The sequence below is a fragment of the Hyla sarda genome, chromosome 1, assembly GCF_029499605.1.
Source record: "Hyla sarda isolate aHylSar1 chromosome 1, aHylSar1.hap1, whole genome shotgun sequence".
Classification (NCBI taxonomy): Eukaryota; Metazoa; Chordata; class Amphibia; order Anura; family Hylidae; genus Hyla; species Hyla sarda.
Window position 1 is genome coordinate 224,217,369 of NC_079189.1, and position 15,957 is coordinate 224,233,325.

Below are 15,957 nucleotides of genomic sequence, written 5' to 3' on the forward strand. Positions count from 1 at the left end.
CCCGCCGCCCTCATCATTCTAAACAAATGCCAGGTGCTGCACAGAGATTGCAGGGGTCCCAGCGGCAGGACCCCCGTGATCAGACATGTCTAGGGGCGGAGTACCCTTTAAGGACACAGCCCATTTTGCCCAATTTTATTTTTTCATTTTTATTTTTTCCTCCTAGCCTCCTAAAAGCCATAACTCTTTTATATTTCCATCCTTAGAACTATATGAGGGCTTGTTTTCTGTGCAACCAATTGTCCTTTACCATGAAATGTATGGGAAAACCAAAGAAATTTTATTTGTGCAGGGAAATGGAAAAGAAAACCGCAATTTTGCTAATTTTGGAGGGTTTTGTTCTCACATTGTACACTTACAGTAAAAAATTTTATTTATTCTTTATTCTGCGGGTCAATACGATTAAAATGATACCCATGTGAAATGCTTTTCTATTATTGTAATGCTTTAAAAAACAAAACAAAAAAACTCAAAGACACTGGGGTCTTAATCCTGTGGTCACTTTTTACAACAAAGAAGAGATTGGTTGCTCTTTTTGGAAATATATTATTAAGTTTACATTACGATTTACACAGGAAACCACTACAGGGGGTCTCCGAGTTCTGTATGGTTGTCGTTTATCTGGTACCTGTGGTTCTGTATATCTATAACTTCCATGTAGGGAGCACAAATGGGGCCATTGTTTGTGTGTTAGAGCCCAACGGAGGCCCTGTGAAATATCAATAGCTAGAAATGTATGAATAACTTGACAACTGACACTTAGGAGTAACTCTGCTCAGTGTTGACAGTGCCAGACTGTATAGGGGACCAAGTTTCCACTTTATTTCTAAATATTCAAGTTAAAGAACTGAGAAACAGAACAATGAAGACAAATGAGAAAAGGTGCTCCAACAGTGTTATTTCATAAGGAATAGCAAGCGAAGTCATAAGTGTTCTGCTGCCATCTTCTGGAGATATAGGCACATAATGGTTCTTTGTTCAGATAACGCATTCAGATTATAGAATCATACTGTAGTTACATAGTAAGTAGTGTTGCTCACGAATATTCGCAATTCGAATATTATTCGCGAATATCGCATATTCGCGAATTCGCGAATTTCGCGAATATAGCGCTATATATTCGTAATTACGAATATTCGTTTTTTTATTTATTTATAAATTTATTTATTTATTTTTTTCACAGTAAACATCACAGTGATCATCCCTCTCTGCTTCCAGCTTGTGTGGTGTAAAGAATACTACTGTGTGAGACTGGCGTGCGAAAATTCGCATATGCGAAAATTAGCATATGCTAATTTTCGCATATGCGCATTTTCGCATATGATGATTTTGTATATGCTAATATTCACATATGTTAATTTTCGCATACGCGAATTTACGCATATGCGAAAATAAAACGAGAATATAACGAATATGCGAATATTCGCGAATATATGGCGAATATTCGTCCATATATTCGCGAATATTCGCGAATTCGAATATGGCCTATGCCGCTCAACACTAATAGTAAGTAAGGATGAAAAAAGACAAGAGCCTATAACCCTACTATGTTGATCCAGGGAAAGGCAAACTAGGGGATAAATTCCTTCAGAATAAATCTCTATATTAACATAATTCCTCCAGAAATCTATTAACTATATAATGCATTATTTCATTTTTTTAAGAAAGGCATCCAGGCCCCTCTTGAAATTGTTTAATGAGTCACAATATGTGGCAATGAGTTCCATAGTCTCACTGCTCTTACAATAAAGACTTCCCGTCTGTGTTTAGGGTAAAATGTAGACATAGCTGATGCCCCCTTATCATGGTTACCAGCCTAGGTATAAAAAGATCACTAGAAAGATCTCTGTACTGTCCGTTCATATATTTGTACATTGTGATCAGATCCCCCCTAAGAAATCTTGTCTCCGAGCTTAATAACCCCTAACTTGACAATTTCTTTAGGTACTGTAATCCTCCAACTACCCCCTCCGATTCAGTTGTGTCCTTCTAATATACAGGTGTCCAAAATTGTACAGAATACTCCATGTGTGATCTGACACAAAACTAAGTCAAAACGATGTTCTTCTATGAGTAAATATACCTCGTTTAATGCATCCCATTACTTTATTATATTTGGAAGCAGTTGCCTGACACTGGGTGCTAAAGTAGAGTTGATCTTCAACAAATAAGGTGCACATTTAAAAATAGTGTGAAACATTATTCTTGGCCCGTAAGACCATTGCTCTAAAGTGGATGTTTCCAAGAGTCCCTACACTTTCGGAGTGGAATAAACTAATGAATACTACTTTCACCTATGAGTACTTAGTCTTTAAACATAGAAAGTGTCCCAAAAAATTCCAGAAGGTCTGGGGCGCCTGGTAAACTCGCCTAATACCAATTACTCCGCTAATAGATTCACCACTCTCCGTAACATCTTAAACCCTGCCCCCTCCTAATCTTTTCTTTTTCCCCTTTTATATTTTGGATGCTCCCCTACTTCCCTTGTTGTTTTTTTTTCTGTCTCTCCTCACTTTCAAGCTTTTTCATTATTTATACTCCCTTGTTTCATCGTCTTCTTTGTTTTGTTCTCTTCTGTGTTGTTCGGTTTTTTTTTTGGTTCGCCATACATAGGAAGGTTGAGTGGGAAGGTTGCTTCGCTACTATTGTTCTCCTTTGATGTATGCGATGCTTTATTTGACGGCTGCATTTTCTTCTTAATTGAATGATGTACACTGCGTTGTATTCTTTTATTTGTTCATATCATAATAAACAGTTTAAAAAATAGTGTGAAAATAAAACAAAAACTATTACAGAGCAAAGCAAAGCATTAGCAAAAAAAAAAAAAAAACTCCCTTATATCTGTACACCAATTAATATCAATTGATATGAAAACATTTTATTTAATTATGACTCAATTCCATGTCATAATCCTCTTTTTGTTCACATCAAATAATTCACAGAGAACGCAATAATTTAGTGAATAATGTATGGCATTTATATTGGAAAAAAACTTTATTTACACTGCATAATCAATTTGCATAGATTCATGTTATAGCAATGATATAAACATACAGCCACTATGATAAACATACCCTATATTCTAGATATGCTATACAGTCTTAAAGGGGCCAGCTTTACAAAATTGATGACCTATTTCTCAGAATAGCCAATCAATATTAGATCAGCTGGCGAACAGCTATTTAAAAGGCCATGGTGCGTGTACAAGTACAGCAGCCCCTTCAATGTTTACCTTTGTTTACTGATTTAATATCGACCTGAGGATAGGTCATAAATATGATAAGATTGAACAACCCCTTTAATTTGTCATATCATACATTACAAAGGTCTTCTAAAGTATTTTATATAAATTTTCATGTTCACATATAGAGCAACTTCAGCCATCATTTATTACTTTGTCGGATTCCATTGTCAAAATGGCTTATAATTGTAGAATTAGGATGAATCTGCATCTTGAATGTTTTATACCATAGGTGTAGCTTACTTCTGTTTTGTCACATAAAGGGTTCTTGGGAGTTAAAAAAATAAATGCAACATCATTGCCCTTACCAAATATATGGGATCTATAAAGGTGGAAAATCGAAAATAAATATTTGCATTAAACAGTAACTACATCCACCAGCAAAATAAATTGTCCACAGAGATTGATGAAGTGCCATGGCTTCTTCACTGCAGTGTCCAACATGGTACTGTATTTGTATGTACATTTGTATGTGAAACTGTAGCTCAACCCTATTCAGGTAAATAAAGATGGGTTGTGTTAGCTGCACTACCAGACACAGATGCATGGACAAGAACAGCACCATATTCATTACTGCGCCGGACTTGTGCCATGCATGTACCCATTTTGTTTATTGAATATGTGTGTGAGCTGTAAGGTAGGGTTTAGGATTTAGGGTTTAGGCAGTTATGGGTTAAATGGGTACTCTGGTGGAAAACATTTATTTATTTTTTTTAAATCAACTGGTGCCAGAAAGTTAAACAGATTTGTAAATTACTTAAAATTACTATTCAAACAATCTTAATCCTTCTAGTACTTATCAGCTGCTGTATACTACAGAGGAAGTTGTATATTCTTTTCAATCTGACCACAGTGCTCTCTGCTGACACCTCTGTTCGTATCAGGTACTGTCCAGAGCAGGAGAGGTTTGCTATGGGGATTTGCTTGTACTCTGGACTGTTCTTTACATGGACAGAGATGTCAGCAGAGAGCACTGTGGTCAGCCTGTAAAGAGGAACTCAACTTCCTGTGGAGCATACAGCAGCTAATAAGTAATGGAAGGATTAAGATTTTTTTAATAGAAGTCATTTACAAATCGGTTTAACTTTCTGGAACCAGCTGATTTGAACAAAATGGTTTTGCACCGGAGTACCCCTTTAACACTAGATTGGTGTAGCTTGTCTAGCTGGTTATAAGCCAGACATTATAATTTTTCTTGATTGTATTACATTTAGCTTCTGAATATTGTGAGAATAAACAATATTTTATTAAAGGAAGAGTCAACGTTAGGCAAAGTAAATAGGCGTTGTATATATAGGCTTTGTATGCTTCTTCAGATTAAAGTGTATCGGGTAAATCCTGATGCTTTAGTAAAAAGAATTTTACTTTACAAACCTCCAGACCACATGTGTTCAGTCCATGACAACAATTAGCTGAGTTTGTAGCATAAGAGATCATTAAAAAAGTACAACAACAAATAAAGTGTTTTGGGTCATATTGTATAAAACTGTGTTGCTTCGGAACTTTATAGTTATATGATTGAACATGTTGAAGATTTGGAATTACCACCCCCTCCACCAGTTCCGGCAGCAGCAGCTATAAGGAGAAAAGACAGAATTCAAGACTTAGATGTAGGCTTCAGCAACCTGTTTTATCCTATGGACAGGTTTTTACATGTCACTTGACCAAACTTCCGAAACACAATTTTGGATTAAGAGGTCTCCAACTTCCTATGACCTACTGTTTGCGGAATGATAGTCCAGGCTGTAACATATTGGACATACACTACCTTACAAAAGAATATGCTGTGTCAGCTCGGGCAGCCAGGGACAGCTGACTGAAAATACATTGATTAAATAACTAAAGTGACTTTGGCAAAAGAGGATTTGAAAGATTATGGATTAAGGCTAATATCATTAAATATATTGTGTGGGACCGGGAAACCAAAGTAAGAGGTAACACTGATACGATACTGTGGTTAAGGCTTTGTTCACACCACAATTTGTGGCTCTGAGGCACAGAGATTTTGAAAAACTGTCAAAATGACATGTCCATGCTTGGACAAGTACAGGCCTCCTTCATTTCAAAGGTCCCAGTCTAATCAGCTAGTGACCATGTTTGGGTCATTTTTCGAGCATATACAAGTTTTGGCTCGGACTAAGAAGCATGGTTCACAGCACTCAGATACATTGAAAAAAATGACCTGAACGTAGTCACTAGCTGACCATGATCAGGCCACTGAAATGAATGGGACCTGTGCCTTTCCGAGCACGGATATCATAAGGTCATTTTGACAGTTCACCTCAGAGGCACAAATCGTGGTGTGAACTCTGCCCTAGTGAGATCATTGCTAACTTATTAGCAGATATAGTACAACTAATTTCTCTTACTGGTAAATGTTTTAGAGTAAAATTAGTTAATAGTCACCTTAACAAAAATAAATGACAATTTCCATTATCATGGGCAATATCATCATTTTGAGAATCAATGGAACTGATCCAGCATTCAGCACTAGTAAATGAGTCCATTTGTGTAAGGACTGTGGTGTCAGACAGGAATGTTCCAAACATTTTATGGAAAACAATTTTCTAAACATTTTTATCCAACCTTTCTTTGCTGCAAGTTCATCCTCCTTTTTCTTCTTTTCATCTTCAATTGCCTTCATTTTGGCCTCATACTCATCTTGCAGAGCCTTCCATTCTTTCCTGTTATTCATCAAACCATCCAACATTGGCTGAATTTCTTCATGGAAGCGAGAAAACTCCTATAGGTGATAGAATATTTTTTAGTATTTATCCAGAATATTCATGCAATGTTGAAGTTGGGTTTCAGTATTTCGATCATTGCTTAATGGGGTACTCCGCTGGAAAACATTTTTTTTAAATCAACTGGTGCCAGAAAGTTAAACAGATTTGCAAATTACTTCAATTAAAAAATCTTAATCCTACCAGTACTTCTCAGATGCTGTATGATCCACAGGAAGTTCTTTTCTTTTTAGAATTTCCTTTCTGTCTGACCACAGTGTTCTCTGCTGACACCTCTGTCCATTTTAGGAACTGTCCAGAGTAGGAGCAAATCCCCATAGAAAACCTATCCTGCTCTGGACAGTTCCTGACATGGACAGAGGTGTCAGCAGAGAGCACTGTGGTCAGGCAGAAATTCAAAAAGAAAAGAACTTCTTGTGGATCATAACAGCAGCTGATAAGTAATGGAAGGATTTTGATTTTTTAATAGAAGTAATTTACAAATCTGTTCAACTTTCTGGCACCAATTGATTTAAAACATTTTTTTCCAGTGGAGTACCCCTTTAAAGAGGTTTCCTAGGACCTTACATTGATGACCTCTCCTTACAGACCTTGAGAGTCCCACTACCCAAAATTAAGCTCGTGCGAGCAGGGCCCTTACTTCTCCTGTTTGAATATTTAGTGTGTAATATTGTCATGTCTGATACTTGACTTTATTTGTACCCCAAAAATTGTTAAGTGCTGTGGAATCTGTTGGCGCTATGTAAATAAAATTATTATTATTTGTATTATTTATGCTGGAAAAAGGATCCCATTACTTGGGGATCATAGAGGTTTAGTCAAGGTTTTAGTTTTTATTTGATGGGGGGGAAAAAAATCTGTATGATGTGCTATTCTTGCCATAAAAATGATGAAAGCCCAGAAAAAGGCACTGAGCAGTGTGTTGTTTTTGCCCATAGCGTGCGTACTCCCTATCACTAATTGTACAGCACAATTTGTTTCATTCCAGCACAGCTGCATTTATGCATTTCATTAATCTAATTTGGTGACCCACAGAAAGTTACATAGCTTAATGCATGGAAGGAAGTCAGTCTTGGGTCAGCTGACTTCCTGTGAACTAAATAACATCATCACCATTAAATAGCTACTGCTAGCTCACAAACCCCCCAACTCCTGGCTTTATCTGTATACTGCTGCTGCTATCTATATAGAAGTTCAGGATATATAGTAGATATACATATATTAAGAGGCAGTGTATACACATTGCACTTCTTGATGTGTTTTTTCAGTTTTTGCCATAATTTTCCCAGCATTGTAACAAAAAAGATGCTATTTAACCACAACTGTGCAAATCAAGATAAGAATTTGTCATTTTTACTGCAATCTTCGAAAATTGCAGCATAAACGACGTGAACAATGTAGCAAAAATTCAACACGCAAACATAGTCTAAATACTGCACATCTTCAAAAAGACCTTAATTGTGATTATAGGTCAAATCACTTTTATTTCATGGCTATATTTCTCTATATAATGCTTTGAATGAGAAAACATATCAATAACTGCAGATAATGTAAACTGACCTCAACCCACTTATGATTCTAATGAGTTCATCATGCTGAACACTAGCAGCTAGGAGCCTAATTATAAGACCAGGTGCAGTGATCAAATGCCACACCCAATCTCTCTGCAGAGCCATAGGATTTATAGGAAATTTTGGCTGCATTACGGAACTGTTTCAGTAATGGATTTACAATGAATATGGAGCCTAGCCCATACCTGGCACATGAGCTAAAGCAGGTAAGCACATTATTTTCTACATTATTCTCAAATAGTAGCCTATGCTGCATTATATACACACACAAACATACATAAATAAATAAAAATAAGTCCTAGACTGCTTCTTTAAGGAGTAAAAAAAATACCTTGCAGATATACACCAACTTCTCAGATGCTGTATGATCCACAGGAAGTTCTTTTCTTTTTAGAATTTCCTTTCTGTCTGACCACAGTGTTCTCTGCTGACACCTCTGTCCATTTTAGGAATTGTCCAGAGTAGGAGCAAATCCCCATAGAAAACCTATCCTGCTCTGGACAGTTCCTGACATGGACAGAGGTGTCAGCAGAGAGCACTGTGGTCAGGCAGAAAGGAAATTCAAAAAGAAAAGAACTTCTTGTAACTTCTTGTGGATCATAACAGCAGCTGATAAGTAATGGAAGGATTACGATTTTTTAATAGAAGTAATTTACAAATCTGTTCAACTTTCTGGCACCAATTGATTTTATTTCCAGTGGAGTACCCCTTTAAAGAGGTTTCCTAGGACCTTACATTGATGACCTCTCCTTACGGACCTTGAGAGTCCCACTACCCAAAATTAAGCTCTTCCGAGCAGGGCCCTCACTTCTCCTGTTTGAATATTTAGTGTGTAATATTGTCATGTCTGATACTTGACTTTATTTGTACCCCAAAAAAGTGCTATGGAATCTGTTGACGCTATGTAAATAAAATTATTATTATTTTGTATTATTTATGCTGGAAAAAGGATCCCATTGACTTGGGGATCATAGAGGTTTAGTCAAGGTTTTAGTTTTTATTTGATGGGAAAAAAAAATCTGTATGATGTGCTATTCTTGCCATAAAAATGATGAAAGCCCAGAAAAAGGCACTGAGCAGTGTGTTGTTTTTGCCCATAGCGTGCGTACTCCCTATCACTAATTGTACAGCGCCATTTGTTTCATTCCAGCACAGCTGCATTTATGCATTTCATTAATCTAATTTGGTCATGTGACCCACAGAAAGTTACATAGCTTAATGCATGGAAGGAAGTCAGTCTTGGGTCAGCTGACTTCCTGTGAACTAAATAACATCATCACCATTAAATAGCTACTGCTAGCTCACAAACCCCCCAACTCCTGGCTTTATCTGTATACTGCTGCTGCTATCTATATAGAAGTTCAGGATACCATATATACTCGAGTATAAGCCTAGTTTTTCAGCACGATTTTTCGTGCTAAAAACGCCCCCCTCGGCTTATACTTGAGTGAACTCTCCGCCTGTCAATCCCTTCTCAGTGGTCTTCAATCTGCGGACCTCCAGATGTTGCAAAACTACAGCTCCCAGCATGCCCGGACAGCCATCGGCATGCTGGGAGTTGTAGTTTTGAAACATCTGGAGGTCCGCAGGTTGTAGACCACTGCGGCCTTCGTCATCATCCAGACCCCCCTTTAGTTTTCTACTCACCTCCCCTCGGTGGGAAGGGTGAGCTGGTCTGTGACGTCCCTGCGCATGAACGTCCCTGTGCGTCGTCGTCAAGGCAACATCACTACTCCGGAGCGGAGAAGAGGGCATCCCAGTGAAGATGGACAGCCTGGAACGACTAACCCTCTCCACCGGATGGTCCCTGCAGCATAGATGGCCCAGAAGAGCTCACCCTTCCTTCCCACCGAGGGGAGATGAGTAGAAAACTAAAGGGGGGTCTGGATGATGATGAAGGCCTCAGGGGTCTTCAACCTGCGGACCTCCAGAGGTTTCAAAACTACAACTCCCAGCATGCCCGGACAGCCATCGGCTGTCCGGGCATGCTGGGAGTTGTAGTTTTGCAACATTTGGAGGTCCGCAGATGTTGAAGACCACTGATGAAGGGATTAACAGGCGGTGATGATGTATTTGCCACCCTAGGCTTATAGTCGAGTCAATAACTTTTCCTGGGTTTTTGGGTTGAAATTAGGGGTCTCGGCTTATATTCGGGTCGGCTTATAGTCGAGTATATATGGTATATAGTAGATATACATATATTAAGAGGCAGTGTATACACATTGCACTTCTTGATGTGTTTTTTCAGTTTTTGCCATAATTTTCCCAGCATTGTAACAAAAAAGATGCTATTTAACCACAACTGTGCAAATCAAGATAAGAATTTGTCATTTTTACTGCAATCTTCGAAAATTGCAGCATAAACGACGTGAACAATGTAGCAAAAATTCAACACGCAAACATAGTCTAAATATTGCACATCTTCAAAAAGACCTTAATTGTGATTATAGGTCAAATCACTTTTATTTCATGGCTATATTTTAATATATAATGCTTTGAATGAGAAAACATATCAATAACTGCAGATAATGTAAACTGACCTCAACCCACTTATGATTCTAATGAGTTCATCATGCTGAACGCTAGCAGCTAGGAGCCTAATTATAAGACCAGGTGCAGTGATCAAATGCCACACCCAATCTCTCTGCAGAGCCATAGGATTTATAGGAAATTTAGGCTGCATTACGGAACTGTTTCAGTACTGGATTTACAATGAATATGGAGCCTAGCCCATGCCTGGCATATCAGCTAAAGCAGGTAAGCACATTATTTTCTACATTATTCTCAAATAGTAGCCTATGCTAAATTATATACACACAAACATAAATAAATAAATAAATAAATAAATAAATAAAAAATAAGTCCTCGACTGCTTCTTTAAGAAGTAAAAAAATACCTTGCAGATATACACCAATGGGGTAGATTTATCAAAATATTTGTAGAGGAAAAGTGGTGCAGTTGTCCATAGCAACCAATCAGATTGCTTGGATATGGGAAACTGCACCACTCTTCCTCTACACAGGTTTTGATAAATCTCTCCCAATATTCTTCTGAAAGGGTTTAAAGGCAGGCTAATATGAAAAGACATGACCTCCATTCAGATATATGTTCCTCTTATCAGTTAATTACTCACTTTATATACAAACGTGCAGACAAAGTCAATAAAACCGCACTGGAGCTTTGGCAGTTCTGCAGCTTTATTTCTATCCATCATTGGCTGTAATTGGAATAACAGATTATATATTAAGAAATAATCAGACATTATTGGCATATTATTAGAAATAATTACTTGTCAGGAAAATTATTTTCACAGATGCATACAAATTCTCTATTAGACTCTAAGCACCGTAGCATTCCTAATTTAATGTGAAGTGTATCTCACACAATCTAACGGACATTAAGTAGCAGTACTAGATACTAGTTATATAGATAGATGACTGCCTTGCATGTTTTAACAACCTCATCAGGTTTTGCATATCAATAATGGTCATGTAAATTCTTATGTAAATTTAAAGCCATAAAAATTCACCCTCACCTATTGTAGTTTTATTATAATGAATAAAAATTACTAGACTGGGTTAGAAAAAAAATTACCTAAGCACTACTCACCTCCCTGATTCCCTACTGTGGCCCTTTTTAAACAAGAATTATCCTGATAGACATCTGATATAAGGGAAAACTTACAGGGCTATAGTTAGAGATGAGCTAATTTCTGAAAAATTCGATTTGACCGATTTGCCGAATTTTCGGTCCAGATTTATTGATGGCGAACGGCTAATTCTGGCTCAATAGGGGTGTAGAACACTTTGCCTTGTCCTAACATGCATAGGGAGTGTGCTGTGTTAGTGAAATAATACTGTTATTCAGTATGACATGCAGATTACAGGTATCGCTATTAGAATCACTGCCGCAGAGCGTCTAGATGTAATTTTTATTTAATTTAATTTGAATCCACCTGTTCCAGCCCCTGCCTCTCAGAGCCCCCCTGACTGTGAAAGTGCGAATGCTTCATTTAATCAGTTATGGTTCACTGTTATAGCTCCAAGCTGTTTCATTGGATTCTAGTGATAATTCCACAGGTAATATGACAGGGATGACCATAGGGCCTCAGTCTTGAAAAGATTAAATCAATTTTTTTAAATTTAAATGTAAGATTTATATTAGATTCCCAAGTTTAATGTCCCGGTGTTTACTTTGAACTAATACTGTATGACCACAAAACCCAATCTAACAAGGAGTGACATGGCGGCACAAAGACAGAGCCTAGAGGTGTTAGCAGCATGAGGAGACCATAATCTGGCAGAATGACACATCCTGGAATTGGCAGCAGCAAAGGAGACCATATGGTGGCTGAATGACACAGCCTGGAGTTGGCGGCAGCATGAGGCCTCACAATCCCTAAGATTCTAAGATAAATTTTCAAACTTAAATTGAAGAATGATGGTAGCTAGTGCTACCATAAACATTTTTAGGTAATGTCCCAGGCCCAGCAGCATGAGTAAACCATACAGTGGCTGAATGACACAGCCTAGAGCTGGTGGCAGCATGAGGAGACTATAGGGCTTCACAATCCCTAAGATTAAAATATGAATTTTAAAATTTAAATGGAAGATTTATGGTAGCTAGTGCTACCATAAAAATGTTTAGGTAATGTCCCAGGGTCAGCAGCATGAGTAAACCATATAGTGGCTAAATGACACAGACTGGAGGTGATGGAAACATAAGGAGGCCATATAGTGGCTGAATGGCACAGCCTGGAGTTGGTGGCAGCATAAGGAGACAGTATAATGGCTGAATGACACAAACTGGAGGTGGCGGAAGCATGAGGAGACCATATAGTGGCTGAATGAAACAGCCTGGAGTTTGTGGCAGCATGAGGAGACCATATAGTGGCTGAATGACACAGCCTGGAAGTGGCAGAAGCATGAGGAGACCATATAGTGGCTGAATGTCACAGCCTGGAGTTCGCGGCAGCATGAGTAGAACATATAGTGGCTAAATGACACAGCGTGGAGGTGGCAGCAGCATGAGGAGGCCATATAGTGGATGATTAGCACAGCCTGGAGTTGGCGGCAGCATGACTAGAACATATAGTGGCTGAATGACACAGCCTGGAGGTGGCGGAAGCATGAGGAGACCATACAGTGACTAAATGGCACAGCCTGGAGTTTGCGTCAGAAAGAGTAGACCATATAGTGGCTGAATGACACAGCCTGGAGGTGGTGGCAGCATGAGGAGACCATATAGTGGCTGAATGGCACAGCCTGGAGTTGGCAGCAGCATGAGTAGAACATATAGTGGCTGAATGACACGGCGTGGAGGTGGTGGAAGCATGAGGAGAACATATAGTGGCTTAAAGACACAGCCTGGAGTTTGTGGCAGCAAGAGTAGACCATATAGTGGCTGAATGACACAGCCTGGAGGTGGCGGCAGCATGAGGAGACAATATAGTGGCTGAATGGCAAAGCCTGGAGTTAGCAGCAGCATGAGTAGAACATATAGTGGCTGAATGACACGGCGTGGAGGTGGGGGCAGCATGAGGAGACCATATAGTGGCTGAATGGCACAGCCTGGAGTTGGCAGCAACATGAGGAGACCATATAGTGGCTGAATGACACAGCCTGAATGTAGCGGAAGCATGAGGAGACCCTATAGTGGCTGGATGGCACAGCCTGGAGTTTGCAGCAGCATGAGGAGACCATATAGTGGCTGAATAACACAACCTGGAGGTGGTGGCAGCATGAGGAGACCATATAGTGGCTGAATGACACAGCCTGGAGTTTGTGGCAGCTTGAAGGGAACATCTAGTGGCTGAATGACACAGCTTGGAGGTGGTGGCAGCATGAAGAGACCATATAGTGGCTGAATGGCACAGCCTGGAGTTTGCGGCAGCATAAGGAGACCATATAGTGGCTGAATGACACAGCCTGGAGTTTGCGGCAGCATGAGGAGACCATATAGTGGCTGAACAGCACAGCCTGGAGTTGGCAGCAGCATGAGTAAAACATATAGTGGCTGAATGACACAGCGTGGAGGTGGCGGTAGCATGAGGAGAACATATAGTGGCTGAATGACACAGCCTGGAATTTTCGGCAGTAAGAGTAGACCATATAGTAGCTGAATGACACAGCCTGGAGGTGGCGGCAGCATGAGGAGACAATATAGTGGCTGAACAGCACAGCCTGGAGTTGGGATCAGCATGAGTAGAACATATAGTGGCTGAATGACACAGCGTGGAGGTGGCGGTAGCATGAGGAGAACATATAGTGGCTGAATGACACAGCCTGGAATTTGCGGCAGAAAGAGTAGACCATATAGTGGCTGAATGACACAGCCTGGAGGTGGTGGCAGCATGAGGAGACCATATAGTGGCTGAATGGCACAGCCTGGAGTTGGCAGCAGCATGAGTAGAACATATAGTGGCTGAATGACACGGCGTGGAGGTGGTGGAAGCATGAGGAGAACATATAGTGGCTGAATGACACAGCCTGGAGTTTGTGGCAGCAAGAGTAGACCATATAGTGGCTGAATGACACAGCCTGGAGGTGGCGGCAGCATGAGGAGACAATATAGTGGCTGAATGGCAAAGCCTGGAGTTAGCAGCAGCATGAGTAGAACATATAGTGGCTGAATGACACGGAGTGGAGGTGGGGGCAGCATGAGGAGACCATATAGTGGCTGAATGGCACAGCCTGGAGTTGGCAGCAGCATGAGGAGAAAACATAGTGGCTGAATGACACAGCCTGGAGTTTGCGGCAGCAAGAGGAGACCATATAGTGGCTGAATGACACAGCCTGAATGTAGCGGAAGCATGAGGAGACCCTATAGTGGCTGGATGGCACAGCCTGGAGTTTGCAGCAGCATGAGGAGACCATATAGTGGCTGAATAACACAACCTGGAGGTGGTGGCAGCATGAGGAGACCATATAGTGGCTGAATGACACAGCCTGGAGTTTGTGGCAGCTTAAAGGGAACATCTAGTGGCTGAATGACACAGCTTGGAGGTGGTGGCAGCATGAAGAGACCATATAGTGGCTGAATGGCACAGCCTGGAGTTTGCGGCAGCATAAGGAGACCATATAGTGGCTGAATGACACAGCCTGGAGTTGGCAGCAGCATGAGTAAAACATATAGTGGCTGAATGACACAGCGTGGAGGTGGCGGTAGCATGAGGAGAACATATAGTGGCTGAATGACACAGCCTGGAATTTTCGGCAGTAAGAGTAGACCATATAGTAGCTGAATGACACAGCCTGGAGGTGGCGGCAGCATGAGGAGACAATATAGTGGCTGAACAGCACAGCCTGGAGTTGGGATCAGCATGAGTAGAACATATAGTGGCTGAATGACACAGCGTGGAGGTGGCGGTAGCATGAGGAGAACATATAGTGGCTGAATGACACAGCCTGGAATTTGTGGCAGTAAGAGTAAACCATATAGTAGCTGAATCTGAATGACACAGCCTGGAGGTGGCAGCAGCATGAGGAGACAATATAGTGGCTGAATGGCACAGCCTGGAGTTGGCAGCAGCATGAGTAGAACATATTGTGGCTGAATGACATGGCGTGGAGGTGGCGGCATCATGAGTATACCATATAGTGGCAGAATGGCACAGCCTGGAGTTGGCGACAGCATGAGGAGAACATGTAGTGGCTGAATGACACAGCCTGGATGTAGCGGAAGCATGAGGAGACCCTATAGTGGCTGGATGGCACAGCCTGGAGTTTGCAGCAGCATGAGGAGACCATATAGTGGCTGAATAACACAACCTGGAGGTGGTGGCAGCATGAGGAGACCATATAGTGGCTGATGACACAGCCTGGAGTTTGTGGCAGCTTGAAGGGAACATCTAGTGGCTGAATGACACAGCTTGGAGGTGGTGGCAGCATGAAGAGACCATATAGTGGCTGAATGGCACAGCCTGGAGTTTGCGGCAGCATAAGGAGACCATATAGTGGCTGAATGACACAGCCTGGAGTTGGCAGCAGCATGAGTAAAACATATATAGGCTCAATGACACAGCGTGGAGGTGGCGGTAGCATGAGGAGAACATATAGTGGCTGAATGACACAGCCTGGAATTTTCGGCAGTAAGAGTAGACCATATAGTAGCTGAATGACACAGCCTGGAGGTGGCGGCAGCATGAGGAGACAATATAGTGGCTGAACAGCACAGCCTGGAGTTGGGATCAGCATGAGTAGAACATATAGTGGCTGAATGACACAGCGTGGAGGTGGCGGTAGCATGAGGAGAACATATAGTGGCTGAATGACACAGCCTGGAATTTGTGGCAGTAAGAGTAAACCATATAGTAGCTGAATCTGAATGACACAGCCTGGAGGTGGCAGCAGCATGAGGAGACAATATAGTGGCTGAATGGCACAGCCTGGAGTTGGCAGCA

General features: G+C 40.8%; 1 protein-coding gene across 4 annotated transcripts in view; it reads right to left on the bottom strand.

Moving 5' to 3' along the window:
- Positions 1-4,331: 4,331 nt before the first annotated feature.
- PDE6B (phosphodiesterase 6B) overlaps positions 4,332-15,957 on the bottom strand; it is a 107,686-nt gene continuing 96,060 nt past the window's right edge. For all 4 annotated transcript variants that reach the window (XM_056551925.1, XM_056551926.1, XM_056551928.1 and 1 more), the window contains 3 exons: positions 10,690-10,773; positions 5,828-5,984; positions 4,332-4,816 (listed from right to left, as the gene is read on the bottom strand). In XM_056551925.1, the coding sequence (XP_056407900.1) occupies positions 4,752-4,816; positions 5,828-5,984; positions 10,690-10,773 (306 nt within the window). In that variant the 3' untranslated portion in view covers positions 4,332-4,751. The remainder of the gene's footprint in view (positions 4,817-5,827; positions 5,985-10,689; positions 10,774-15,957) is intronic.